This window comes from Aythya ferina (genome assembly GCF_964211825.1).
Source record: "Aythya ferina genome assembly, chromosome: 3".
NCBI classification, from domain to species: Eukaryota; Metazoa; Chordata; class Aves; order Anseriformes; family Anatidae; genus Aythya; species Aythya ferina.
The window spans coordinates 78,347,592-78,375,580 of NC_140298.1; the positions used below are offsets into that span (position 1 = coordinate 78,347,592).

At 38.0% G+C, this 27,989-nt stretch overlaps 1 protein-coding gene and 1 long non-coding RNA gene across 4 annotated transcripts in view; one reads left to right on the plus strand and one right to left on the minus strand.

Moving 5' to 3' along the window:
- Positions 1-27,989, plus strand: part of NKAIN2 (sodium/potassium transporting ATPase interacting 2) — a gene marked incomplete at its 3' end in the record, with an annotated part of 590,593 nt that overhangs the window by 300,246 nt on the left and 262,358 nt on the right. For all 3 annotated transcript variants that reach the window (XM_084514224.1, XM_084514225.1, XM_084514226.1), the window contains exon 3: positions 18,827-18,907. In XM_084514224.1, coding sequence (XP_084370350.1) covers positions 18,827-18,907 — 81 coding nt within the window. The remainder of the gene's footprint in view (positions 1-18,826; positions 18,908-27,989) is intronic.
- Positions 7,946-26,092, minus strand: LOC311434211. Its single transcript, XR_014691319.1, has 4 exons — positions 26,063-26,092; positions 23,554-23,623; positions 19,252-19,323; positions 7,946-8,056 (listed from the first exon to the last, which is right to left on the minus strand). It is a non-coding gene; the product is annotated as an uncharacterized lncRNA (long non-coding RNA).

Sequence of the window (27,989 nt, forward strand, 5' to 3'; positions counted from 1 at the left end):
AGGTGCTCAATGCCTTCTTTGCCTCAGTCTTTAGTGGCAATACCGGTTGTTCTCTGGATACTCAGTACCCTGAGCTGGTGGAAAGGGATGGGGAGCAGGATGTGGCCCTCACTATCCATGAAGAACTGGTTGGTGACCTGCTACGGCACTTAGATGTGCACAAGTCGATGGGGCCGGATGGGATCCACCCAAGGGTACTGAGAGAACTGGCAGAGGAGCTGGCCAAGCCACTGTCCATCATTTATCAGCACTCCTGGCTATCGGGGTAGGTCCCAGTTGACTGGCGGCTAGCAAATGTGACGCCCATCTACAAGAAGGGCCGGAGGGTAGACCCGGGAAACTACAGGCCTGTCAGTTTGACCTCAGTGCCAAGGAAGCTCATGGAGCAGATCCTCCTGAGAGTCATCACGCAGCACTTGCAGGGCAAGCAGGCGATCAGGCCTAGTCAGCATGGGTTTATGAAAGGCAGATCCTGCTTGACGAACCTGATCTCCTTCTATGACAGAGTGACGCGCTGAGTGGATGAGGGAAAGGCTGTGGATGTGGTCTACCTTGACTTCAGCAAGGCTTTTGACACTGTCTCCCACAGCATTCTCCTCAAGAAACTGGCTGCTCTTGGCTTGGACTGGCGCATGCTTCGTTGGGTTAGAAACTGGCTGGATAGCCGGGCCCAAAGAGTCGTGGTGAATGGAGTCAAGTCCAGTTGGAGGCCAGTCACTAGTGGCGTCCCCCAGGGCTCGGTGCTGGGGCCGGTCCTCTTTAATATCTTCATCGATGATCTGGACGAGGGCATCGAGTGCACCCTCAGTAAGTTCGCAGATGACACCAAGTTAGGTGCGTGTGTCGATCTGCTTGAGGGTAGGAAAGCTCTGCAGGAGGATCTGGATAGGCTGCACCGATGGGCTGAGGTCAACTGCATGAAGTTCAACAAGGCCAAGTGCCGGGTCCTGCACCTGGGGCGCAATAACCCCAAGCAGAGCTACAGGCTGGGAGAGGAATGGTTGGAGAGATGCCAGGCAGAGAAGGACCTGGGAGTGATGGTGGATAGTCGGCTGAATATGAGCCAGCAGTGTGCTCAGGTGGCCAAGAAGGCCAACGGCATCCTGGCTTGTATCAGGAACAGTGTGACCAGCAGGGCTAGGGAGGTGATCGTCCCCCTGTACTCAGCTCTGGTGAGGCCGCACCTCGAGTACTGTGTTCAGTTTTGGGCCCCTCGCTACAAGAAGGACATCGAGGTGCTTGAGCGGGTGCAGAGAAGGGCAACGAAGCAGGTGAGGGGCCTGGAGAACAAGTCCTACGAGGAGCGGCTGAGGGAGCTGGGCTTGTTCAGCCTGGAGAAAAGGAGGCTCAGGGGCGACCTTATTGCTCTCTACAGGTACCTCAAAGGAGGCTGTAGTGAGGTGGGGGTTGGTCTATTCTCCCATGTGCCTGGTGACAGGACGAGGGGGAATGGGCTTAAGTTGAGCCAGGGGAGTTTTAAGTTAGATGTTAGGAAGAACTTCTTTACTGAAAGGGTTGTGAGGCATTGGAACAGGCTGCCCAGGGAAGTGGTGGAGTCACCATCCCTGGAAGTCTTCAAAAGACGTTTAGATGTAGAGCTTAGGGATATGGTTTAGTGGGGACTGCTAGCGTTAGGTCAGAGGTTGGACTCGATGATCTTGAGGTCTTTTCCAACCTAGAAATTCTGTGTCTGTGTCTACTAGTGTGATTAAATGTTCACATTCTTAATAGCTGTCACATCTTTTATCTTTAAATCTAGATTCACTTTTATTCAATTGCAGTTGTTAGTTCCAATGCAGTTAGGGTCTCCAACAAGATTTGTGACACTGTCAAATCCAATCCAACCAACTCCTCCCCCTGCATGGTGGAGGGAAACAGGGAGTAGGGGCTGCAGTCAGTCCCTAACGCTTCATCTCTGCTGTTCCTTCATGGTCACTCTCTGCCCCTGCTCCACATGGGTTGCCCAGGGGATGCCGTCCTTCCTGAACTGATTCCGCAGGCTGCAGCTCTTCAAGAACTACTCCCACATAGCTCCGTACCACAGGGTCCATCCATCAGGAGCAAACTGCTCCAGCACGGGTCTGCCATGGGTAAGCGGCAGCTGCTTCCAGACCCCCTGCCCTTGCGTGGGCTCCTCTCCATGGGCTGCAGCTCCGGCCCGGGGCCTGCTCCTTCGGGGGCTCTCCATCGGCCGCAGCCTCCTCCAGGCCACATCCACCTGCTCCACCGGGGATTGCAGAGTGGAGATCTGCTCCATGTGGGACCCATGGGCTGCAGGGGGACAGCCTGCTCCATCAGGGCCCTCTCCACAGGCCACAAGGGAACTGCTGCTACACACCTGGAGCACCTCCTGCCCTCTAGCTGCACTGACCTTAGGGTTTATCAGGCTGTTCTCACTCCTTTCTCCTAGCTGCTGTTGCACAGCAGTTTCTTCCCTTAAATCTGCTCTCACAGAGGCACAAGCAATGTCTCTCATCAGCTTGGCCCTGGCCAGCTGTGGATCCCTTTTGGAGGCAGCTGAAACTGGCCTTTATCTAACACAGGGCTGCTTCTGAACCTGGCTCTTTTCTAACATGGGACTCTTCTCACAGAGGCCACCCTTGCAGCCACCTTCTACCAAAACCTTGCCATATAAACCCAATACATGTATGTAGTGGGCAGTATCACAAATGCACTCCTATTCTACCACACTGAATTTTATTTTAAGATGGACTTCCCCTTTATTTTATGTCGTTGTCATTTCAGAATCTTAGAATCATCATAGAATCATAGAATGGCTTGCATTGGAAGGAACTTTAAACATCATCTAGTTCCAACCCACCTGCCATGGGAAGGGATGCCACCCTCTAGATCAGGTTGTTCGAAGTCCCATCCAACCTATCTTTGAACACTTCAAGGGATGGGGCATCCACAGCTTCTCTGGGCAACCTGTTCCAGTGCCTCACCACCCACTGAGTGAAAAATTTCTTCCTTATATATAATCTAAATCTACTCTCTTTTGATTTAGAAACATTACCCATAGTCCTACCACTATCCGTTCGTGTAAAAGGCTGCTCTCCATCTTTTTTTATGTCACCTTTAAGTACTCAAAGGCCACAGTGAGTTCCCCAAAACCTTCTCTTCTCCAGTCTGAACATCACCAGCTCTCTCAGTCTTTCTTCATAGGAGAGGTGCTCCAACCTCTAATTATTCTCACAGCTCTCCTCTGGATTTGCTCTAACAGATCCACATCCTTCTTGTGCTGGGGGCCCCAGACCTGGATGCAGTACTCCAGGTGTGACCTCATAAGGGCAGAGTAGAGGGGGACAATCACCTCCTTCAGCCTGCTGGCCACACTTCTGTTGATGCAGCCCAAGATGCAGTTGGCCTTCTGGGCTGCAAGTGTGCACTGCTAGCTCCTATCAAGCTTTTTATCCACCAGAACCCCAAACTGCTTCTCTGCAGGACCACTCTCAATGAATACATTACCTAGTCTGTTCTCATCTCTGGGATTGCCCTGACCCATGTGCAGCACCTTGCACTTGGACTTGGTGAACTTCATTAGATTCACATGGGCTGAATTTTCTAGCTTGTCCAAGTCTCTTTGAATGTCATCCCTTTGCTCTGTTGTATCAACTGAACCACTCAGCTTAGTGTCATCTGATAATGTGCTGAGTGTGCACTTGATCCAACTGTTTATGTCATTGATAAAAGATTTTCAACAGCACTGGTCCCCAGGCTGTCCCATCAGGGACACCACTTGTCACTGACACCTATTTTGGCATAGAACCATTGACCACTACTCTCTGGCTGCAGCCATCCAGACAGTTCCTTATCCACCAAATAGTCCTACCTTCAAATCCAACTCTCTCCAATTTAGAGATAAGGATGTCATGTAGGACTGTGTCAAAGACCTTACAGAAACTGAGGTAAATTACATCGGTCAGTCTTCCCATGCCAATTGATGCAGTCAATACATCATAGAAGTCCATCATATCAATCTATCATAATGGCTATGTTCATCAGTATCTTACTTGTAGATACTGCTTTATTTCCCTTTGACTATCAGCATAATCTCTTCCTTTGTAAAAGAGATGTAAAAATAGTTGTGGCAAAATGCATCTTCAGTCAGTGAAAATAAGTAAGCAAATAAATAGATAAATAAATAAATAAATAATAATAATGCACTAAGACATATTCTGTTAGTATTTCAGCACTAGCACCTCTTTCTACAAAAGAAATGGCACTTTCAGGGTTATACAGGCTATCCACGTAAGACCTTTCTTTGGCACTTCTGCATACTGAAACTGTCCAACTAGCTGATAAGCGGGCACCATGCCATTGTAGCAGATGGGCATAGCTGTAGAGAGCCAAAAGACAATGTATGTGCATCAAGTGTGGATGTCGGTGGCAGGCTTCCCAGTCAGTGATGTCTTAACGATTAAATGTCCTGAGTTTTTTGCATCTGTAGTTACAGAGATGCCAGCCTTGCTCCTGGATCATATTTGAAAATCTCTCCTGTTTTAGTTTTAAATTATAAATAACCTTTTGAGAATGTCTGATCTAGAAAGTACTTGAGACAAGAAGGTTAACAGCAAAGGAAAGATAACCTTTTCCAGTTCAACATAGGCACATGATCTCACCTAAAACTGAGATGCAAACTGGAGTTACAGAGGAAGGAGAGAGAAAGCATTGCTTAGGGTATTTGAGATATGCAGTGAAAAGAAGTAACAGGTACTTTCAGGGAAAGAAAACCAGATACAATCACAGAAATATAGTTACCGTTATTTACCAGGAAAAAAGGACTTGGAGTCTACGTCATGGATGAAAGAGACCTGAAGCCATGAATAAGGAACATTATGCTAATCTTTGTATCTACATTTAGAGAAACAGAATTTGGCAAACATATATATAGTAGCAGGGCTACGTCACAGAATTACTTGATCACCAGTTTTTTCTTAGAACTGAAAGAACCTATTACATTCAATATTTTTATTGCTTTTTTTTTTTTTTTTTTTTTTTTTTTTTGTCTGTTTGTTTTGTGCAAGTTGAAGGTGAGGGGAAGTCTCCCTAAGACAGGCTAAAAAAAATGGAGTGTAATGTGTTCCAGTATATTTAGGTAAAGTCAAATATTGATTGATTGATTGAAGAAGAAAATATTTTTAGAATACTGCTTCTTTTGAATATATGTAATCTGGTTTCATTGTGGAATAAATGTTTTTAGACACCATGAAGAAATTAGACAATGAAGACTATTTTATATTTCATGCACTATAAAAATGAGTGATGATTGAGTATTTACTTTTATTTTATTGTTATAACTTCTGATTGCTTTTTTGTCTCATTGAATACAATCAAGATCTAAAAAAAAAATTAAAAAAGAAAAAAGAAAAAAAAAAGCTATACTGAATTAAAACACACTCATCTTGCCAAAACAGGCAACTTTGCCAATCAGATGTATCAGAAGGAAACAAGGAAACTGCCATCCTTGTCCTCCTCTCCTCCCTTCCCTGTGTCTCATTAGCATGGCTCAGTGAGACTCACAGTCATGTGGCACAGGGACAACCACAGGAGATATGCACTCCTTACATGAAGAAGTTGCATCTAACCCTGTTTTTACCATACAGTTTCAGAAAGTTATTTTTGTGTCTCCAGAATCTGGCTACACCCACTCCAGATGTCTTAGCCTCCTAAAATAGGGAACAAAATTCAGTCTCCATAGGATGGTTGGTTCTCAACAGTTCTGCTAGCTGGGGTCCCTTTAAAACTGAACAGTTTGCAGAGCCAATGATTGTATGTTTTTTTGTTTTCCTCCAAAGAATGGGAAGTGACCTTTGCAATTGAGTAGTGCTTTTGAAACAGACAACAACCTCCCAAAACAGAACTGTCAGCCGATGACTTTGAAGTCTGTGTGCTCCTTTCCCCAGACGTGAAACATAAACTCTACTAGGATCTCAGCCAGCTCCCATATTTTTTCTAGAATTTTGGAGTATCTTATCCATTTAGAAAAACTCCTACTTTAGTAAGCAGTTCAGAGAGAAATAAGAATGCACCTTATTTATTTTTTCCTTTGACAAATATACCTTTAGTCTCAATCTCCCTTGAAATATGAACACTAATGACTAAATTAAAAGCTTTGTAAATGCAGTGGCCAGACTCCCCTTGGCTTTGACTGTTAAGGACTGTTAAGTCAAAGGAAGGTGTGTTGGGTCTGTCTGAGCTGGAGTCACCTTTTCCCTGCAGCAGTCCACACAGTTCTGTACTCTGCACTGGTAGCTGGAACAGCAGTGATATCACTCTAGTGTTGTGTCCATTGTTGCATAGTGCTGGCACAGCATCAGGACTCCTTCCAAGCCCCCAAGAGCCATCAGGCTGGGAGTGGGCAAGTGATGGGGAGGGGGCATCACCAGGGCAGCTGACCTAAACAAACCAAAGGGATATTCCATAACACCTGATGTCACACTCAGCAATAAAAAGGAGGGCTCTCATGGGGGAGGGGGCTGTTCCTCCTGAACAACCACTACGCGTTTTGAGGCCCTGTTTCCCAGGACATGGCTGAACATCGCTCGTTGATGGGAAGTAGAGAATATTTTTTTCATTTCTCTCTGTGCTTCCGCACGGACTTACTGTTTCTGTGGTTTCTTTTTCTCCCCATTCCCTTTCCCTTCAATTAAACTTTTCTCATCTCAAACTTCGAGTTCTCTGTGTTGTATTTTCTCCCCCTTCCTCTTTGAGGAGAGGGGGAATGAGAGAGCGGTTGTGGTGGAGCTTGGCTGCCCACCAGAGTAAAACCACCACTGAAGGAAGGAAGAAAAAAAATGCATGTGAAGCTGAGTACAAGCCTCTGATTTTATCAAAAAATAAATAAAAAAATCTTGTTGTACATTGCTTAGTTTTAGCAAGAATTTTGATGTATTCACTGAGGGAGATGGATTCCCTTTATAAATAGTTGCAGTTGGCACTCCAATACTGAGGCATCAATAAAAGAATCTAGACAAATGTCAGTAGAATCCTCTTCCTAGCAACAGTATCTATTGATTTTTTTTTTTTTTTGCATTCTGTTAAAACTGAACACTGAAAGAATTTTGAGTGTACTGATTTGTATTTTTAATAAGGAATTTAAATGTGCACAGCTGTTAAAAACTCCATTAAAACAAACTGTTCATTGACTGAATTATCGTCATGATTTTTCTTTTTTTTTTTTTTTTTGGTTGTTTCTGAAAAGGCTAGAGACACAAAAGAAGCACTTACTTGTAGCTCCACCAATACACTGATGTCTGAAGAAAATTAGAGGGACCAGTATCCAAGACTCTAACCTTTCCAGTGAGAAGCCCTTCTCATTAGATTACAGCAAGAATGTATTTCTCATGTTTACTTTATCATGGCTTCCCATGGATGTACACTGGCCAGTTCAAGCAGGAATGACAGACAATGTTCCCACAGAGGTATGGTTGCACAGCAGAATAGGTGTCTTCCTTCTGAGGACTGTCTGAGGTAAAAAAGATGTAGAGAAGTGGTCCTCAGCTGGTGAGGCTAGTTTACAATGGGTGAAATGCTGCCATATTACAACGTAGGCAAGACACAGATTTCCATTGGAGAAGCACTGCTACCTCACAGAGCAGGTGGTCAATCGTTGAAGCTTGTTGGGTTGCCCCTCAAGAACCAGTACCATCAGCAGAGCCTCTCAGCATCATGGTGGTGACCAGACTGGGCAGCAGCAGGGAGGAAGCACAAACACTTCTAGCTTGAAGGTATTATGTATATGCTCTGAAGAAAAACAATTGCACAATCTATTCTTCAGCAATTTTTCAAAAGGTTTCTCAGCAACTGAGGCAGAATTGTACATACAAAATTGTTTTCCGCCTATTACTTTTATGTGCTAAAGCTGTGATGGTGTTTTTTGTTTGTATTTTTAGAGAATTTGTTTCATAGTCACTCTCAGGTGAAGCCTTGGCTAAAGCAGTACCTGTTTATGGTAGTCAGTGATCTTGTTCATGTTTCTTTTTCATTGGTAGAATGCTCTGTGGTGCTAGAAGTTGCAGTGAAATTTTACAGCAACATTTCCTGCAGTTTCCCCCTAAGATTTAAGAATAAAAAATATCTATAAACAGCTTGAATTCTGGTGTAAGCAATTTCTACACTGACTTGTACAAGCTGCGAAAGTCTGGGGCTTCAAATATTTAGGGTTTTATGAATGGACTAGAAAGCAGAATTTGGAAAAATTTTGTCATAGTAATTCAGTCCTCACACTGGGCAACCAAACAAACTCCAAAGCCACATAATTTTGATTTCTTTCTTCTTTCCTATTCAATAATAACATGAATTTAATAGCTGGTAAGAACTGATTAAAACAAAACAAAACAAAACAAAACAAAACAAAAAAAAAAAACACTAAGATGCTAGGGTAGGTTATTGTTTTATACTATTTCAAAGCCAGGTTTTCAGGGTTTTAGAACTTGTACAACATTGATTTCTAGAGGTAGATCCTGGCATATTCTTGTTGGAACTGAAGTAAAGAGATGGAAGAGGATCAAAGCAGCATTATTTACAGTACACTATTGTCTGACCAGCGCAAACTATGTCTTGAAAAACAGAGATATTACTAGAATTATGTGTTAAAGCAACCAATTGGAGCTCTGTTTAAGTGATAATTATCTGTATATTATTCTCCTGTTACTTGTGTTTAAGTCGTTTATATTTTGAAAGACTTCATAATCTCTACCACAAGTAAATAGAAGAAAGAATGAAAAAAATATATATATATATATAAAAAGGAGAGTCAAATAAGAGGAAAAAATCAGTTCATTTGTGAATATATACATACATGCATATGTGTATGTGTATGCAACTGGATGGATACGTACAGTGTTGCAGTAAATTGAGTATACAGATATTTGAAGTTGCTTCCTGCTGGTACGTTTCACAAAAATATATGATCAAAAGAAATACAGGAATTGAATGATGAGTGAAGCCAAACCAATTACATATCTAAGTCAAAGAGATAAAATAAACACGTCCTATAAAAATTTCTACCTTACCTTACTTTCATGAGTACATAAAATGAACTTTGTTTAAAAGGACCATGAGCTTTAATATATATGGATTCAGAAGAATCAACCTCCCTCCCCCTCCCCCAGAGTGTTTGTAAACCCCTAGCCTGACATATTAAATTGATTGAACAATACTAAACTGTAAGTAATGCATTTCTATGCAGTTATTTTTATGTTTAGGCCATTCAACCTTAGAGTATAATATGAAAAGTAAACGTTATTTATCAAGAATAGAGTGACTGCACTGAGACAATGTTGTGCATCTTATGACGGCTGTGTGAATGGGCTGATACTTCTCTTAAGTTCTTCATGGAGTCTTTGAGTGTAGGTTTTGCATTTAGTGTGTAGGGCTATCGTTTAAGATTTTACAGTTGGATGCTGAAACAGAAGCTGAAAAACAAACAAAAGCAATGCAGTACCCAAAAGTAGTTGCCATATTAATGTTTCTTTCAAGCTTCTCCTCTAAAACCTGAAGAGCTTTGAATCCATGAAACAAAAAAACAAACAGATGAATTAATCAAGTTTAAGCAGTAATGGAGCATCAGTATGCTTAGGATACAAGAGGCAGTGGTTTGCAGAATATACCTTCAGTTTTCCCTTGTGGACATTTTACACTGTTGACATTTAAATTGTTTTGTTCTTTTTGTTTATGTGGAAAAAAAAAACGAGTACATATCTGCATAGCACACTGTGTTACTATCTCATTTTTGATGTCACAGGTCCAAGATTTTTAATGGGCTCTGTGACATTGGGAATTTTGCCTTGGAGGAATTTAGCTTTCCAGACAGCAGGGGTGGAGTAATCTGTGTCAGACGCTGAGAAATGAACTGAGCCCTGGAAGTGCTTTTCCTCTCAATTGACTGTAATGGGAATCTAGACACTGCTCAGAGGAGGACATCTGCATTGCAGACATCTAAATGTGGGCAGATGGATGCCACTGGCACATCCATGTGCTTTGTAGAAATCCAGCATGCAGTAGGAGTTGAAACTATGTCTTCAGAAAAAGTGAATCTCTTCTATGCATTCTATGTTTCTGGCATGCAAGAAAATGAAAACAAATCAGAAGAAGGTGAAAGATAAAGGAAGGCCAGTGAGTGCCACACAAACTATAGCTCCCTGGGTGTTGGTAGACTGAGGGGTGAGTGCATGTCACAGCACTGTGCTGGGCCCTGGGCTGTCCCTTCACCCATTTGTAACCAGACCAGAACACACCTTAGCTTTCTTCTTGCCTTTTATGCTTATGAATCCTTCCCATACATATCAAGGTGAAAATAGAATTAATACATTCCCTATAAAATCAGGACTTGTAACTGAGTCCAAGAATCTTGAAAGTTAGTAGCCAGAAAGCACATAGCCAATGCTAGAGAGCACATAGCCAGTGGATGTACAGAAGACTAAAGGAAGAAATTTTAAGCAGCACTTGCTCTGTATCTGCAAGCAGTGATTGCTCAAGAGTAAAAAGCCAGTCCAACATTAATTTTATTTTGATAGTGACCAGTTCTGATATACTGCATCTTTCAGCAGCTTTCAGTAAGTTTTGGCAGAGGACAGTAATTGTTAAACTGTAATGTAAATGAAGTAAAGTATCAGAGGTTATTTTATTATTATTATTATTATTATTATTAACCTCAGGGAGCAATGGGAAGGTGAAAATACATATTCATTTGTGACTGGTGAAAGGGTGAAAAGCCAAAACCTAGCAATGCTGAAGGGTTAAAATGTCTCCTGATAAACACAAGGAGACAAACTAGACTGTCATTTTAATTTGAGATGGAAAAATCCCATGACACAGATAAGGATCCTACTAAATCAATTCACATTTGCTTAGCAACAGAAAGTCCTGAAGATGGATAGTGCTCTGACACTATAGCCATGATTAAAAATACAAATAAATAAATAAAATAAAATAAAATAAAATAAAATAAAATAAAATAAAATAAAATAAAATAAAATAAAATAAAATAAAATAAAGGAATGATCTAAGTCCTAATGATATGAAGAATTCAGTCAAGCAAAGTTAGTGCAAGCTGCGTGCCGTGACAACCAATAAGCAATGAAAAAATCCAGAGGATTATGTCATTCTGCAAAAGCTTCCTGGTACATTCAAGAAAGTGAATGATACTGAAGTTGGGCTGGTTGCACAAAGCCCTCTGCTGCCAGGAACATTGTTATTTGTTGTCAAGGCTACTGGTTTTGGCCCTGAGCTCTCTCTCATTGAGGCTTGTAGGTAACTGCTGGGCAGGGAAGACTTTCATCTGGATCATTAAAAGCAGAGCATGGTTGCTCTTTTTGTTTGATTGCTGAAAGCAGTGGTTCTGCTTAAAGCAGCTGGTCCTCACGTATTCAGTAACTAAATCTCTTCTGGGCATGAATTTTGCTCCCAAATTTGCGCTGAAGTCTGGCAGTGGTTTCTGAGATTGCTCTGCAATGGAAGCATCTCACTGATGACTGGCTCCTGCTGGCAGCTGGGGCTGCCCACACCCTCATCTGCTACATCAGTTCTCAGGGTAAAGACCCAGGCAATGCAAAAGAAACAGCAAAATGCAGTGCAGATTAAATTAGAGAATGGTGTCTAGTAAGTGGCCACTTAAGGTCAACCTGATTTCTGTAGTTGACGCCTCAGACAGGCGTCTCCCAAGGAAGCCTAGGTGAGGAGTTTTGTTTGTTCATTTGTTTGTTTGTTTTTTTTGTTTGTTTGTTTTTTTTTTACTAGTTTCAGCAAAGTAGAAACAAAAGAGGCAGAACTTTTACTGATCATTTCTGAAGAGTTTCAAACAGACAGTGCCACAGAACATTGCAGCAACAAAACCAACTACCTCTACCAGAGTTTTCTGTTTCAAGAGGGACTTTCAGAGATAAGCAAAGCACCTCAAAGATTGATTGTTATCAAAGACTGAATGTTATCAATAAGTTTACACAGTCTGTTGGTTAACAGCAATTCTGAGTTCCACTTATTACCAGATTTTATGGGAAAAAAGATAAGTTTGAAATTGTATTTCTAAGTGATGTATCTTCCTAGCCAGGGGAAATTAAGAGAGAATAAATTCAGAAGCAAAGGTAATGATAATTGTGGACAGTTGTCACTATTTTATTGGAAAGAGATGCTCCTTTCCAGACATGCTGGGCTCAGGTCAATCTTTGAACTGCTCAAGTAGTGTTGCCTAGGTAACATAAACAATCAAATTTTTAATTCTTATAGTAAATGTAATTTCATTTTAGAAATGCAGTTAGGGTTTTGTTGTTGTTTTTCTGAATGGAGAACATAAGGGGTTTGGGGCATGATATTTTCAGCTTTAGAAGAGTCTAAAACTAAAATTGTGTACATTTGTAAAAAGAAAATAACAAGCAAATCACTAATCTAATCACAATAATGATTATGTGTACTGCTGTCTTTGAATTCCACAAAGTAACATCCTCTAGGGCTGTAGCCATTGTATCCTTCAGTCAAATGTGATTGAAATTGACTCACATAACCTAAAATAATTTGGGAGCAAGAGAAATGTCATGTAAATGTACTGCAAAAAGAATGTTTACATTTCAAATGCTGATAGCTATCAGAGTTGCTCGCTAACTATAGATGGTAAGTACATGACGTATTTCTCTTTCAGTCAAAGTATTAGAAGTAAGTTCTGGTAATCAGGTTTGTATCACAACCTGATTAAAAATCAAAAAGGCCAAGGGGAAGTGAGAAGTTTATGCTGATTCCATTTTACACATCTGGAAAAAGCAACATTCTCCATGTTAAGGAAAGTTTCATTTTCTTATCCCTATACCTTTCCCTTTATTTCACAAATCCCACTAAAAATGAACGTATTTAAAACAATTTTTACCATTTGCATTGGCTTGCAGGTATTAAACTTTCTGAATAAATTTTCCCAGTAATTTTTCCTAGTTTTCATAGTACTTAATTTCATTAAAACTAGTCATAACCTTGCGTGGTCTTTATCTGCATGAAAGTTCTCTAAAAATGATAAACAATGAACCAAAGCTGCAGTTGTCCCACCAGAGAGCTCTTTCTGTCTGAGCTGCTCTTTGGGGGGTAAGTGCTTTATTTTTCCTTCAGCCAGTTGCAGGGTTCTTTAGGTGGGTCAGACTGTATGGGGCTGATATGTTTCCGAGTTGAGAGAGGTAAGCATGTCTTTTTCAGGTAACAACTAGTAGATTCTTTTAGAGTAAAGTGAACTATATATAGTAGTAGGTGCCTTTAGTGCATGCAGCTCTCCTTCAGGTGAGTAATTTTTAGAACATGCTTATGGATAGGAAGATGATGTTATTTTGCATGTTTGCTTTGTGGTTCTAGGTCTCTTACAATTTTTGCAGAATTATGGTGCTTACTGTGAATGTGACCTTATGCTTTCACCTGTATGTCAAATATTATTGAAGTTACAACCTTGGTGTTAAAGTTAAGGTAGCAGGGTTTAGGGGAAATGTATCATCTAAGTTCCCTGTGCCAGCAAGTATCTGAAAACAGCAGAAGTATGCATATAAGGTATAGTTTTTTTCAGGGTTAGCGATGGTTTCTTATATTTCTGGAGCTTTTTTTCTGCTGTTTTGCTGGCTGAGGAGTCTTTAGACCTTATAGCCTTCTAGATTTTTAGTGCTTGGAATTCCTTTAATAGAGAGATATTTAGCAGAGGTTGCTGGCTAACTTGTTTTTGGGATGTGGTGGGTACACTTCTGGTTTTGGGTTATATTTTAATTTCTAGATATATCAAGCCATTTGTGTAACTCTACAGAAGATTCACAAACTGCTTCAGTATGCACTGCAAGGGGCTTTACCACTTAGGTACAGTATATACCAAGAGACTGAGCAGGGTCACCTTTTTTCTTCAGCCAAGGAAAGTGAAGGATTCAGTGAAGGATAAGTCTGCCAGGGCTGCTGTGCATTCATGTTCTGTTGGCACTTGTGGACCTGAGGGTGTTTTTTGTTTTTGTTTTTGTTTTTGTTTTTGTTTTTGTTTTCTGACTCTGGTCTCTGTGCTTGAGTCCTCTGCAAGGAGCTGTACTGTTTGCATGTCCATCACGGATATGACCTTCTCTTTTTGTTTCTTTTAGAAAGAAAATAGAAAACTTATTTTACCCCAAGCACTGCTACAGGCTGGGAGATAAGTGGTTAGAAAGCTCCTTGGCAGAGAAGAACCTGGGAGTATTGGTGGATAGTTGGCTGAATATGAGCCAGCAGTGTGCTCAAGTGGCCAAGGCCAAGAGCATCCTGGCTTGCAAAAGAAACAGTGTGGCCAGCAGGTCTAGGGAAGTGATTGTCCCCCTTTACTTGTCTCTGGTGAGGCTGCACCTTGAGTATTGTGTTTAGTTTTGGGCTCCTCACTACAAGAAGGACATCGAGGTGCTTGAGCAAGCCCAGAGAAGGGCGACGAAGCTGGTGAGGGGTCTGGAGAACAAGTCTTATGAGGAGCAGCTGAGGGAGCTCGGTTTATTCAGCCTGGAGAAGAGGAAGCTCAGGAGCAACCTTACCACACTCTACAGGTATCTTAAAGGAAGCTGTAGCGAGGTGGGGGTTGGTCTGTTCTCCCACGTGCCTGGTGACAGGACAAGGGCGTATGGGCTAAAGTTGCACCGGGGGAGGTTTAGGTTAGATATTAGGAAGAACTTCTTTACTGAAAGGGTTGTTAGGCATTAGAATAGGCTGTCCTGTAGAAGTGGTTCAGGTGCCATCCCTGGAGGTCTTTAAAAGACATTTAGATGTAGAGCTTAGTGATGTGTTTTAGTGGAGGACTTGTTAGTATTAGGTCAGTGGTTGGACTACTTGATCTTGGAGGTCTCTTCCAACCTAGATGATTCTGTGGTTCTGTGTAAAATCAGCTCTGTGTGATTCTGCGTATCAGGTGCAGTAGTGGGATACCTGGACCTTCAGTTCTTATGCCATAATTTTTCCTATTGGATTGTGAAATTAAATTTAGTCAGTTATTTGACCTTCATTTTTACCTTAATTTTCCCTTTTAGTAAACTGGAGATAATGCAACTTAGCCAACTTTGAATGAAGTGTGAAGAGGGATGCATGCATTCTTAGTACTCTTACAATTATTTTATTACTCCAGTTCTCTGTTGTCCACCACACACACATACAAAAAAGAAAAAAAAAGCATCCTGTGTTATTTTGAGATTTTCAAATAGCAAACTTTCAGACTACATGACTACATAGTGTAAATAAATCATAAAGTAGATAGCTCTTGTAATCCGTTGTAGAGGGTTAATTTCTTTTTTTTTTTTTCTTAAAGAATGACAAGCATATTCTGCCACATGAGATGTTTCTTTATATAATCTATTTTATGAAAAGAAATAGCTTTTACTGATTGGCTACAACTTTGAAAAAAAAAAAAACAAAAAACAAAAAACATTTAATTCTTCAGTCTTAGCCTGCAAGCTATACCCCTTTCCAGTGTGGATTTCCATAAAAATATTAAACATTGTTGTCATTGCTATGCCTCCTGTCAGTATCTCTTGCTTGTACAACTGTGTTCATCAAGGTTTTTGTCTTGTTGGTATGTGACTGCTGTAACATTGTGGTGGCTTCTGTCAGATAACACAGCTGTCTTGTCTCCTCTATGTCTCCCACATATGAGGAAAAAAAGAAAAAAAAAAAAAAAAAAAAAAAAGAAATACAGCTATAGCCCTTTGAAGAACTCTTAAAAAATGTGTTTCTAATTAGATACATATAATAGAGAGTACCAGAGGGATTTGTTCATTGTCACAGACCTTCAGAGCTGAATTTCCTCAACAATTTGCTGAAGCACATAGACAACAAGAGACATTTGTGACTCCATGTGATCCAGAGATAAGAGAGAGGCTAGATCTGAAGCATCTGAAATAAGAAGCAGTAGGAAGCAGAAGCATCCTTGTATTTCAAGATAATTATACTCAGTGTTTATCCGCAGAATTCAGGCAACAAACACTTAATATATCTTTCCAAAAGGAAGCAGTTTAAAAAATACTTTTAAAAGTTATTTTTAAATCTTGTCTGTAGTCTAATAATAGCTGGTGCTTGTTAAAACAGTATATCTAAAAATCATATAGAAGTCAGATAAATTTGTCTTTTTCTTTTGTATGTGTGATAGACTATACAACAAGAAAAGTTTCATTTCTTCGTGTAAACATAAGACTGTCTGCCAGAACAGGCAGCTCCAAAGTCTGTTGGAGTTCTCTGCTGGTTCTCTGCTGGGTGTGCTGTGCATAGGGAGCTTTTTAATCAGTTGTTACTTACATGAAATGTGGCAAGTTGTTCTATGATCTAATGAAACTTTCCAGTGGCTCTCTTCCATGTTTTTCCCCATTTTTGTTGCATAATATCTCGTAAGACTTTATCTGTATGAGGACCTTAGTAGAGTTTCTCTCTATTCTCTAGACTTCTTTTCCTGAAACTTTGGATCGGGGGGGGGGGGGGGGGGGAGGGGGGCGGCGGCGGGAATAATATAAGTCAATAAATAAAAATAAATAAAAAGTTAATAAATAAAAATTTACTTTTAGCCTTTTATCCAGCTTGCATAAAATTGTTCAGGAGCTCAGAAGTTATTTCAGGGGAACAGACATGAACACAGAATGTTACTTTTTAAGTCCTGTTTCTTTGGGAAACCAGCCTAAATGCAATACTTAGATTTTTTTCACTTTGAGAAACACAGTTATCTTCATCTAAGAAGGCATACTTGTAATAACTCCTTCAAAGTATATGTGAACTTGTATATGACTTTAAGGTATGAAAGTAACTGGCAAAAAAATGGTTAGTTAAAAATGCTGAAATGTTAGGAAAAAGTTGATTTAAGGTTATTGAATCTGAATTAATATTTGTTTGATTTTTTTTTTTCTCATGTTCTGGTAATTATGACACTCCATGTTAGATACAAAGTCAGGTGTACAATGGGCAAGTCTCAAGAAAATGAAATGTTCAGTATACTTAATTCCTAAGAGTTGGGTTTAAAAAAATAAAAATAAAGATGTGTTATGACCATGAATCTGAATTAAGTTCCTGTGTTTCGAAGTCCATTAATAGCCTACTTCTTAAGACTAAAAGTACTGTGAAGTCTTCATCCCTGTGGATATTCAGACCTCCACTGAACAAGCCCCTGTACAACTTGATCTATGCTGGCTGTGCTTTGAGCAGAGATTTGGACCACATGATATCCTTAGGGTCTCTCCTGACCTAAATAAATTTATTATTTGTGACCAAAGCTGTGGACAAGAAAGAGCTGCTCTATAAAGTATGTCAGCTGTATGCTTTAAAATACCTAATATAACTTCTTTGTAAAGCATTTTGAACCTTTAAAACTATGCTAGATTACATTAGATCAAAACAGTATTTATTATAGTTATCTAAAATCTATACTTGTTCTACCAAAGATTTAGGCTGATCAGCAATTATTTGGTTATCTGTAAGAAATAAGACACTGGAACAAGCCAAAATTTTATTTATGTTGGATCTCAGTTTTGATCTCCTGAGAAAGGACAAAATTGTATCTTTTTGCCAGTATGTAGAAAATTAAATGGAAAATGCCATGTTGAATGATAGACAATCTGATGAAAAACAGCACTTCTAAGAGAAATGCAAGAAGAATCCCATATAGTTTGTTGCAGAATTGAGAGAATGAGATTTTCATTCATGACAAAAATGGTTTGACAAAGTCTAAAGTGTTGTCTGCTTATTCAGATGGTGCTATAATATAGAGGAGTGTAGAAAATTGCCAACAATGTTAAACGCAATTTGGAACAGTAGCTTGACAAAATTTAACCAGTCCATTTTGGAGAAAAGACAACCAAACTATAAGAATAACCCTGTAAATACTCAAAAGTAATGGGTTGCTGATATAAAATGAGGAAATAGTCCTTGACTATAATAGGTAGGGAATGGTACATTTCATATAATAGTTGTATTTCACACATATGCATGAATAGAATGAAATTAGCAAAAATACAGAATTGAATCATGAACAGCTAGAGGATAGCAGTGACAGTCATTAGAAAAATAGTTGTAGATTCTAAGGTTTCTTAGATGGATTAATTTGTCAAGGGAATTTCTCAAACACAATAGTAGCAATAGCAGGTCAAATTTTACATGAGATCCTCCAGAATTACAGCAGGGAAATTTAGTTTTCAGTCCTAGCATATAAGACCTTACAAATAAAAATAAATAAATAAATGATAAAAACAAACAAACAAATAAGAAGTCAAATATGTGAATAAGTTCAGCAAACTGAACAAGTATTAAGTATGGATACCTATACTATACACTGTAGTTAAAAAAATAAAATAAAATAAAATAAAATAAAATAAAATAAAATAAAATAAAATAAAATAAAATAAAATAAAAATATTAATTTAAAACAGTCTGCTCCTGAGGGCGATTAACAATTTTGAATCATGGTTTGGAATGCCACAAAATATATTTATGTAGTCAACTGTCATGATCTAGGGAAATCACTCCATATTTTTTAGAATACCACAAAATTTACCAAAACAGATATATTCTTGATAATAATGGATCTGTACTTCTCGCATATCATTGATATTACATGTCTGTCTTAATATTGCAATATTTTCCATTTAAACAACAATAAGAGATCTGGATCAGTCTCAAATTTGAATGCCAGTTCTATTACTTGTTTTCTCAGATAGAGATTTTCTTTTGTGACCAAGGGTTCATTAGTTCACACTATACTGTGGCTGTAAAAGAGAAGTATTTATTCTTGATTCTCTTTTTTATGCACCATATTTATATTTATAATCCGTTTTTGACTTGGATTGAACTAATAGTCTAACAGTAAATTTAATTCTCTCTTCCTCCCCTACAGTATGCTGTCTGGTTGATCCTTTGGGTTACATGGAACGTGTTTGTTATCTGCTTCTACTTGGAGGCTGGAGACCTTTCAAAGGTAAGTTACCATCAGATACGTTTAAGCCATCAGCGTTGTGTTAACATGCTCCAGTTTAAATGCTGTTTTCTGCTTTACTCACTGTCTTGGTATTATTAGAATGAAGGTAGTATGATCAAAATTTGGAGTATTCTGAATATGTTAGAAACTGTAGTTCTAGACAGTTACAGGCACCTTCTGGTGCCCACAACAACGACATACCTTTTAAAGGAAAATTGTCTCATTTTTTTTTTCCCTTCTCAATAATTATGTAATACAAATTTCACTTGGGTGGGAGACACTAACTGCTGATTTCACAAATATAAAAGGTTACAATGTCAAGGGTAAATAATATATATACATACATTTTTGGTACCATTCAGCTTGCGGTTACTTAGCTGGATTCTTTCCAGGGTTCTTCCACCACAGCATAATAACTGTAACACAAAGTATCTTTCATTAAATTAAAATGTAAGTGCAAGAATAAATTGCTATTTGGCTACAGCAATGTTTTTTAACTTTGTTATTCTGGTAGGAATGTTATAACTGAAGATTTATATATAGTAAAAATCTATGGGGGGGGGGGGACAAAAAAAAAAAAAGTGTATTTTCTTAGGATAGACATATTTGTAGTGTTTTATTGATACCATAAGTGATAATATGTAAAGTGGTATTTGGTATTGGCTCAAACCAACATCTCAAATCAAAACTGCTGCTTTCTAAGGTGTTCCCATAGGGCTGGAAAAATGGTGATATAAAAGATCATCAGTGGTAACAAATTATTTCGTTAAAGTAATAAACTTTGCTTGAGTCTAAACATTCCATTCCACGCTGAGTTATACTCAGAATGGTGTGAACTGACCATCAAGGAGAATCCCACTTGTGAAAGAGATCACATTCACCTCTCAACTCATATATTTAATTACCTTTTCTGATTAAAGAGTGTTTAGCCTAACTGTAAATTACACATGTAATTCTCTGATCCTTTGTGAGTTACTGAAATACTATGATGCAGAAAGTTAGGCAAAATTATAGGAAGAATAAATGAGGCAAAGATAATTCCTTACTTGTATTTTCTATCAAATCACCCCCAAAGTGCAAAAATTACTAAAGAGTGGGATCTTTCATCCCCATGTTGTCTGTTTCTTCAAAAGATAAAGACTTCAAAAGGGTAAGAATTTCATTTCCTGAGGTGTAAAATAACGTTCTGCAGGTAAAACAATGTTACACTTTTTTTTTTTTTGGTTTTATACCTTCAGAGAAGACCAGTCTCATTATCTTGGCAAAAACACAGAAAATATAAGAACCTGCACACAATATATTTTATTGGATTAAAATGCTTTCTGTATTAAGTGAACTGATCTTTGTAACAAACTCGGCACCTATTGTAGCGTTACACTCAACCCAGTCCATTCTCTTCCCATCTGTTCATTTCAGCCACCTGAATTGCTTAACTTGTAAATGTTATCATGTCTGGGGAGGTGAAAAGGGATGGGAAGAAAAAGAGAAAGTAGAAACAGCTGTTTGATCACTGCATTTTAGTGGGTGTAAAATCAGTTTAATAACATTGGTAAGTGCTGTTTGGAATAAAGATAGGCTAAATGACAATACCTACACCTGGAATTGTTTTTTTTTTTTCTGAAGACTAAGATTGTGTGATCTAGAATGTTTCCCAAACAACCATATGGTCCAGGCTTATATTTGGCTGCAGTTAAACTCTTTATTTGGTCTATAGGGGTAACATTTATTTTAGTGATATTCACTGCTTTGAAACATCCATTAGAGTGCATTTCTTCCACTTTGGCTGGTTTTCAGACCACAGCACTACTGAAGAGAGGAAGAGAAGCAAAAGTACCTAAAAATGGATTCAAGAAACGGGTACAGGTTGACTCATCTACAGAAGGCCTAATTCACATATGGAACAACTGTCTCTTCTCTCTTTTAGCTGTGGGTGGTACACCAAAACTTCCCCAGATGATGAAATCTTTTGCGAGATCTAGGGCCTAGAAATAGGTGTACAATGGAAAGGTACACAGCTATTTGGATGGACCAAACTTATCCTCATATTCTATATCCTTCAGAGGTTCCAACTGTTTTATATAAGTAAGCATCTAACAAAATTTTTACCTTTATAAATGTTTCTTAGTCACATATACGGATCTTGCACTGAATATTCTTTGTTATTTATATTTCCATCTGTGAATAACTGCAACTTCAAATCTATGATATTCCTGTGTATTTTTTTTGTGTGTGTGTGTTTTTGAAATGGCACAAAGAACCTTGATAGAAGCTCCAGGTCTGAATTGATTATAAATAGAGAATAAAAAATAACCTTTAGCTAAGTACCAGAGGGATGCCTCTGAGGTTCTAAACCGTAAGAGAGGATCCTGTACAGCACAGTTTTAGGAATTGATAGGTTAAATTACAACCTAATGATAGTTCAGCTGGGTATAGTTTATTTTATATGTATAATTTATACCTTTCTACCAAAATAAAAGGACAGAAAAGCTTTTTTTCTTCCCCTGAAGTTTTGAGAACAGCTTTTTTTTTTTTTTCTGTGTCTGTACATTAACTTCTGTATCATCACCTCTGGATACAATGAAGAGAACATATTGTTATTATACCTTATTAATTGTTATTATACCTTATTAAAAAAGGCTTGTTTCATCCCTTCTAAAATTAGTTGTGGGTCATGACATTTTTACAGGTTCTCATTATGACAATGAAATGGGCCTTCTAAGACTCAAAAGATTTTAGAACTATGACATAGTCAACAAGAGACTGAAGAAGATCAAGGATTAATAGTAAACAGCCATGTAAATCAATGGTACAATATGCACCATTACAGTCGTATATATGTTGTGGAAAATTGCATCACACACCAACCGTGCCTCAACCAAAGAAAATACTTGTCTTTGCTGATACTCTTTCACAGAAAACTCGATAACTAATGGATGAGAAAGACTGAAACAAAGATAACAGTTGTTCTTAACCTAAATTATTATGTGCATCTGTGAATGAATGTCTAGAAAACCTACTTCTGAGACTTTTCAGTATTACACTTCAGTAGTATTTAATTAGTCTACATGTTTTGCTTCCTGGTGATTGCTATTCTCAGTGTAAGAAGGAATTTATGCTTTCAGGATTTCTGAGTGGTCATATTAATTTTGGCCTATGGCTAAGTAAATGTAACATCTGAAAAGTACAACCTCTTGTCCCGGATGAGACATGTGAAGTACACTAGTGAAACAAAAAAGGAAAACACAATAGGAGGCATCTCTGAGAAACTGTGATATTTCAATGATTTGTTTAAATATATCAAGAAAAGACACAAGGAGCGCTATATTCAGGTATCTTGGAGGAGGGGAAAAAAAAAAAAAGGAAAAAAAAAAAAAAAAGAAACCACCAAAAAGTTAAGTCTATCTAGTACTTTTGACCTTCAGGCATAGTACTTTTGACCTTCAGACAAAACTCCTGTTTGCCTCTATATGATTCATCTGCAACCTCTGATTAGACCCTCCATAGAAAGAGTATACTGCAAATGAAGAAATATCACTCTTGCTTCAAGGCACTAATGACGTCTGTAGATTCCACAAGCAGAAAAGAGGCAGAATCAGAATTATTGAACTCCCATTTTTAGTTTAAAAATTAAAATCAGTATACATATTTTTGCTGGGGAAAAAAAAAAAAAAGTGACTAAGGTAGCACAGATCCCAACACAAGTCACAAGTGCAGGTATGAAGAGGTGCTGCTGTTGTCAGTTACTGGGAGCCAAAACAGGGACTGGATTCATAGTGCTGGATGAAAGAACCAGTTCTAATGAGGGGCAGAACAGCCCTTGGTGCACATGCTCCCAGCTTTATCCCAGCACTTTTGGCTCTCCATGCATGCAGCCCTACCAGTGTGACTGGATCCAAGAGCTTTCCTCTCACTGCCACCCGGCTGAGGTGAGTGTTGCTTTTCTGTAGTCCCCACAGTTTTATGTAAACGTGACCAAAAACATGGTTTGTTTAAAAAAAAAAAAAAAATGATTCCTGTTTGGGTTGCATCAATAAGACGTGTCTTATTTTTACCAGATAACATAGAAAGGCTACTTTTAATGTTTTAAACATAAGCTTGTACTTATATGACTTGTAACATAAAAGTTAAGTGTTTGAAAGTCAAACACTCTGGTAAAAAGAAATGCCAAAATTAGTTTCTTGTATAAGAGCAATTTATCTTTCTCTCTACCTTCATTTTTATATAGCTCTTAATTACGCAGTCACAAGTGTATTTTCTTTTCTTTTCTTTCTTTCTTTTTTTTTTTTTTTTTTTTTTTTTCCACAGTCTTTTCCTTAATCTCTCTACAGCATGGCCTATTTTAGAAACAAATCATGTTTGGGAACTAAGGAATGCTGCATCCCACTCCATGTATTGCAGTAGTTAGAAAAAGATTAATAAAAAGACAGGGGGGAAAAAGTGTTTTTCTTACTGTGTACAGCCATTACCCATTATGTATTTTGTTTTCTTCTCATTGGTCAGTATGTGATTTATTTCCATGCTTCACAGAAGTAATCATGTACTTCAACTCCACTCTGAAAACATGTAGTATATTGTGAAAGTTTACGTACAGAGCCATGGCACCTAGAAACCCAGACTACAGTGGCAATAGTGTGTACAGAGCTCACCATATGTAGTCAAAGTTCAGTCCCTTGTGAATTCAGCACTCCTTCTACAGATACCAGTTGCAAGTTTACTCTTTAAAAAAAAAAAAAAAAAAGTTAAAAAAACAGTAATCGCTAATTTGCATTCAACTGCGGTTACATCCTTTGCTGTATTTCCCTGAGTTTTATCAGGTTGATCAGCAGCATGAAAGGATAGGGAAGATTACAGAAAATAATAAATTTCACTTAAAAGTGAAAATATTAAATATGGTACAAAGTGAATGTATTGTAGCTATTAAAATGTAAAGTAAAAAATATGCAACTCTTTTGCTTTCTGCCAGAAGCTTTAAGGAAAATCAACTGTTTCTGAACACATTTTTGCCTACCCACTTGAAATATCTGGCAAATATAAGATAACTTATAGCCATAAAATCACAGGCTAAATCAGATTGTAAAAGTCCTCTCCAGGTCACTCAATCCAGCCACCTTCTCAGAGCAGCACTAACTTCAAGGTTAGATCAGGCTGCTCAGAGTTTCAGTTTAGTTTAGTTTTAGTGAGACAAGTTTTTAAAATCTCTAAGGCTTGGAATTTCACAACCTTTCTCCTGATATTCAGATGAAATTTCTGTTTCTACAATCTTTGACATTGCCTCTTGTCCTTTCACTGTGTACCTCTGAAAAGAGTCATGTACTTTCTTTTCTAACATCCCTCTTAGTTTTTTAACTGAAGTTGAGTTCTTCAGGTTTCTTTTTGTCCTTTTTTTATTTGAGATGTTATTTCTAGCCATACAGATTGGTGCACATGACAAGGAGAGAAAAAAAAAATAATTAACTAATTATAATGTAATAAATAATCAGTTCACTTTTCACAATTTTACTTACTTTATTATGGGAGAAAAAATAAGGGTTTTTATATATATGTTAAGCTATATAGCAGCTTAAGTAAAATGTGGAAAAATAAAGGTTATCCTTGTTATCTGGAAGAAGTATTAATACATTTAAAAGAAAACTAGTATCCTTAGTTCAAAGATGTTTTGAATTATATCAACATTTATGTTGTCTAACATTGTATTTAGGGAAATCCTGAAAACATTGCATAAAAACTTGCAGCCAAATAAATTGCTGAAATATGTAACTTTTCCCCTTTTCTGTTGAGGTTAAGTATGAATCAGGAAGATTAACCAAATATCGGTAAAGGCTCTTCAGTAACTAACACGCAGCAAGAGCAAGACAATATAATGACATTGCTAGGGGACAGTCCTGGGGACAAAGAGAGCTCTGGGGTTGCAGAGGCAGGAAGCACTACTGGAGAAAAGGAGGGGTATGGAGAGAGCTTGCTGCTGTTTTATCACCTGCAAGTATTACCCACTATATAGCTGAACTGCAAGTGTCTGATTTCCACATCATGAAAGCAGAGTAACAGACACAAGCAAGAAAAGTAGGATTCTCCAACTGCCAGTGTACATACACTGAGATTAAAATCAGTGTTTTCATACTCACAGTTATTGTTCATGGTAAAGTAAGGCTAGAAGAGGCTTCAGTTTATAGTTAACCTATTCTCCTGCCTCCAGCCATGTTCAGCAACCAACCTGGACTATTCCAGCATCTGTTGGAAAAGATCTTAAGGATGAGCTAAACAGTTTAGAAATACATGTATACCCACAGCTGACATTTATGGATTAACTATTTTTCACTACCTTTCTATTGGTGACCTGAGATGTTAGTCTAGGACTAGCTAGATATGGCTGACTTTTAGTGGCTACACTGTAGTCTGTCTGTTCTCTTCTATTCCATTGGACAACACTAATGGGAAGAGAAATGGTTATAGAAGTTCTTGCCAACAGGGAAACAGCATCAACTATTCATTGCTAGTGGAGATAAATGGAAGCGGTGGGAGGAAATATGGGGACCGTGTTTCTTTCCACCAGTCCATTTGACTCCATCATCTTTTCTAGCAAAATGATAAGGAACAACAAGGATCAGGCACCTGCTAGTATTTTTCTACTTCAATATCCAAACAGTGGCAAGCACACATCCACCTGTCTGACTTTCATATGCCACTGCTTGGATTGATATTTTCTAGCTCTGAAGTGCAGTTTATATCCATATGCAAATTAACTGCAATAATGCAAATTACTTCAGGATATGATTTGCATAGCTTGTCATTCTTGATGCTTAAAAAACATTCTGTCTATGAGTGCTGAACACTTTAAGCGGCTAGTATACTGTGATTTTAAAGGGACAGTTTGAAACCTTGATGAAAATGATGAGAGAAAGAAACAAAATAAATGGGTCATTCATCCTCAGTGCAACTCAGCTGTAACAAAGCAATGAACTTGGCAACAAGGTTGAACTTGCACTAGTTACAAATTCATTTGACATTACTTCATGTCAATTAGTGTAATTGTTATACTGCTTTGATTTCACATTTACTAATTATTTTTGTAAGGTGGTGGTTGTTAACAGTTAAGTGTCAATGTTGCACATACTCTAATAAAACAACCTGCAGGATGTTTAATTTTGAACATATTACCTTCCTTGGATGTTGTTTTAACAGATGTCCTGTTAAGATAACACAGAAATTAAATTAGTTTTCAACTCAAAGCATCTGGTTAACTTTGTAGGTAAATGCCTTTGAGCAGTAAATCTGACCAGGGTTTTTGGATAAATAGCTATCAGAATGTTTTAAGTAAATGACTTTATTTTTTCACTTCTATTACTCAGGGCAGATTTGACATGCTTGATCATATATCTAACAGATGAAAATTGAAAATAGTGCTGGCAACCAGCAGTGTTAGGTTATTCTGAGGGTAGTTTCATGGGTAGATACTATTAAGCATGCTTATGGTTTCAGATAATTTAGTTTTGCAGCAATTTTTAAACATCAAGATCTTTACCAGCTAGAAGATAAGTGATTATAAAATTTAAACTGCTTATTACTGTAGACATAGCATATGGTAGGAAACATTCAGATAAAGTGGAATTTTTCATCCCTTTAACAGTGAAACAATTTGTGATAAAAAATCATTCATAGTATAGAAAAGTATAAAATATGATTGTATAGATTTTTCTTATTGTACAAAGTTTATCTTTTAAAATTCTGGCTTATATTTTTGGTTTAGTTCACAAATAAATATACATGTGCATATCAATTCTTATATGCACACCTTTCTCATACATCTAGTATTTACTGCACTGAATACAAGAACATATTAAAATGAGTAAGTGTAGTGACTGATAAGATTATCATACCATATGATAATTTACATATATGTGTACATGTTATGGAAATATTGTACACATGTGTATGGATTAAGTACCTTAGTTATACTGTTAAGATCTGTAAGCACATATTTTAGCATATGCCTTATAATTGCATATATTACAGTTATATGGAAACTTTAGTATATATTTAAAGGCAACGCCATGAAGATTCTTTCAAATACTAGAACTAAGACATTGTAGAAATACATGTATATAGATATATTTATGAAATTATTTTTAATATTTATTAATTATATTGCAGTACCATCTAGTGGCCCCAACTTGATATCAGGGTGCCATTATGCTATGAGCATAATATAATACATGTAATATAAATAGGGCCTGTCCAAAGTGGTGCGTGGTCTTAGGTATTCAATGAAACAGAACAAGAAGTGGGAACCAACGAATAGTGGACTGCAGGGAGAAAGCAAATCAGTGATAAATCTCTGAAATTCTTCATGGTGTCTGGATTTTTTCAACTTTCTCTTTAAGTTTTTCTCATGTTTCTCATCCCTGTGATGATGGATTGGCAAGTGACACAAAGCCCTGCTTATGATTGAGTAGCATGTCCTGGTCTCCTTCTGTAAGGAAATCGCTTTTGAATGCTATAGTGCACTATTGCTATCATTTCACCTACTGCTTAAGGCAGTGAGTGAAAAACTGTTGATTTTGTTAGAAATGAAAATATCAGAAGATAAATTTATTTCTAGTGAGGCAGATGCTCAAAAGATCACAGCTGTAGAGCTAACATTTACAACAAGAGCTCTTGTGCAAGTTGTCTTTGCCTCACATAGATAGGTCCTTGCCCCTGGGTCAGGCCACAGAAACAGGTAAGGACAAGGGCTGAAAGGTTATTTACCATAGTGGAAAGCTAGAGTATCTGCCAGAGCACCCACTTGTCTTCTGAGAATGTATGACAACATATGAAAATATGTTCTGCTCTTTTAAAGCTGAGTTAAATTTTGCTGTCTCATGGTGTCATTTTGGTTTCATTAATTATTCTTTTGAAGTACATACGCCATGCTTTAAGATAGTTCTTAGCAATTTCTTGTTCCAAATGTAGGTGCAATGGCTAGTTTATACTTTCTCCACATCTATGTTTTCTCTAAGTGATAAATAAAAAACAATAAATAATTGTCCTTCCAGCTATATCAAATAAGCTCCATCTTGTGAACCAGAAGCTACCAGAAACTTTC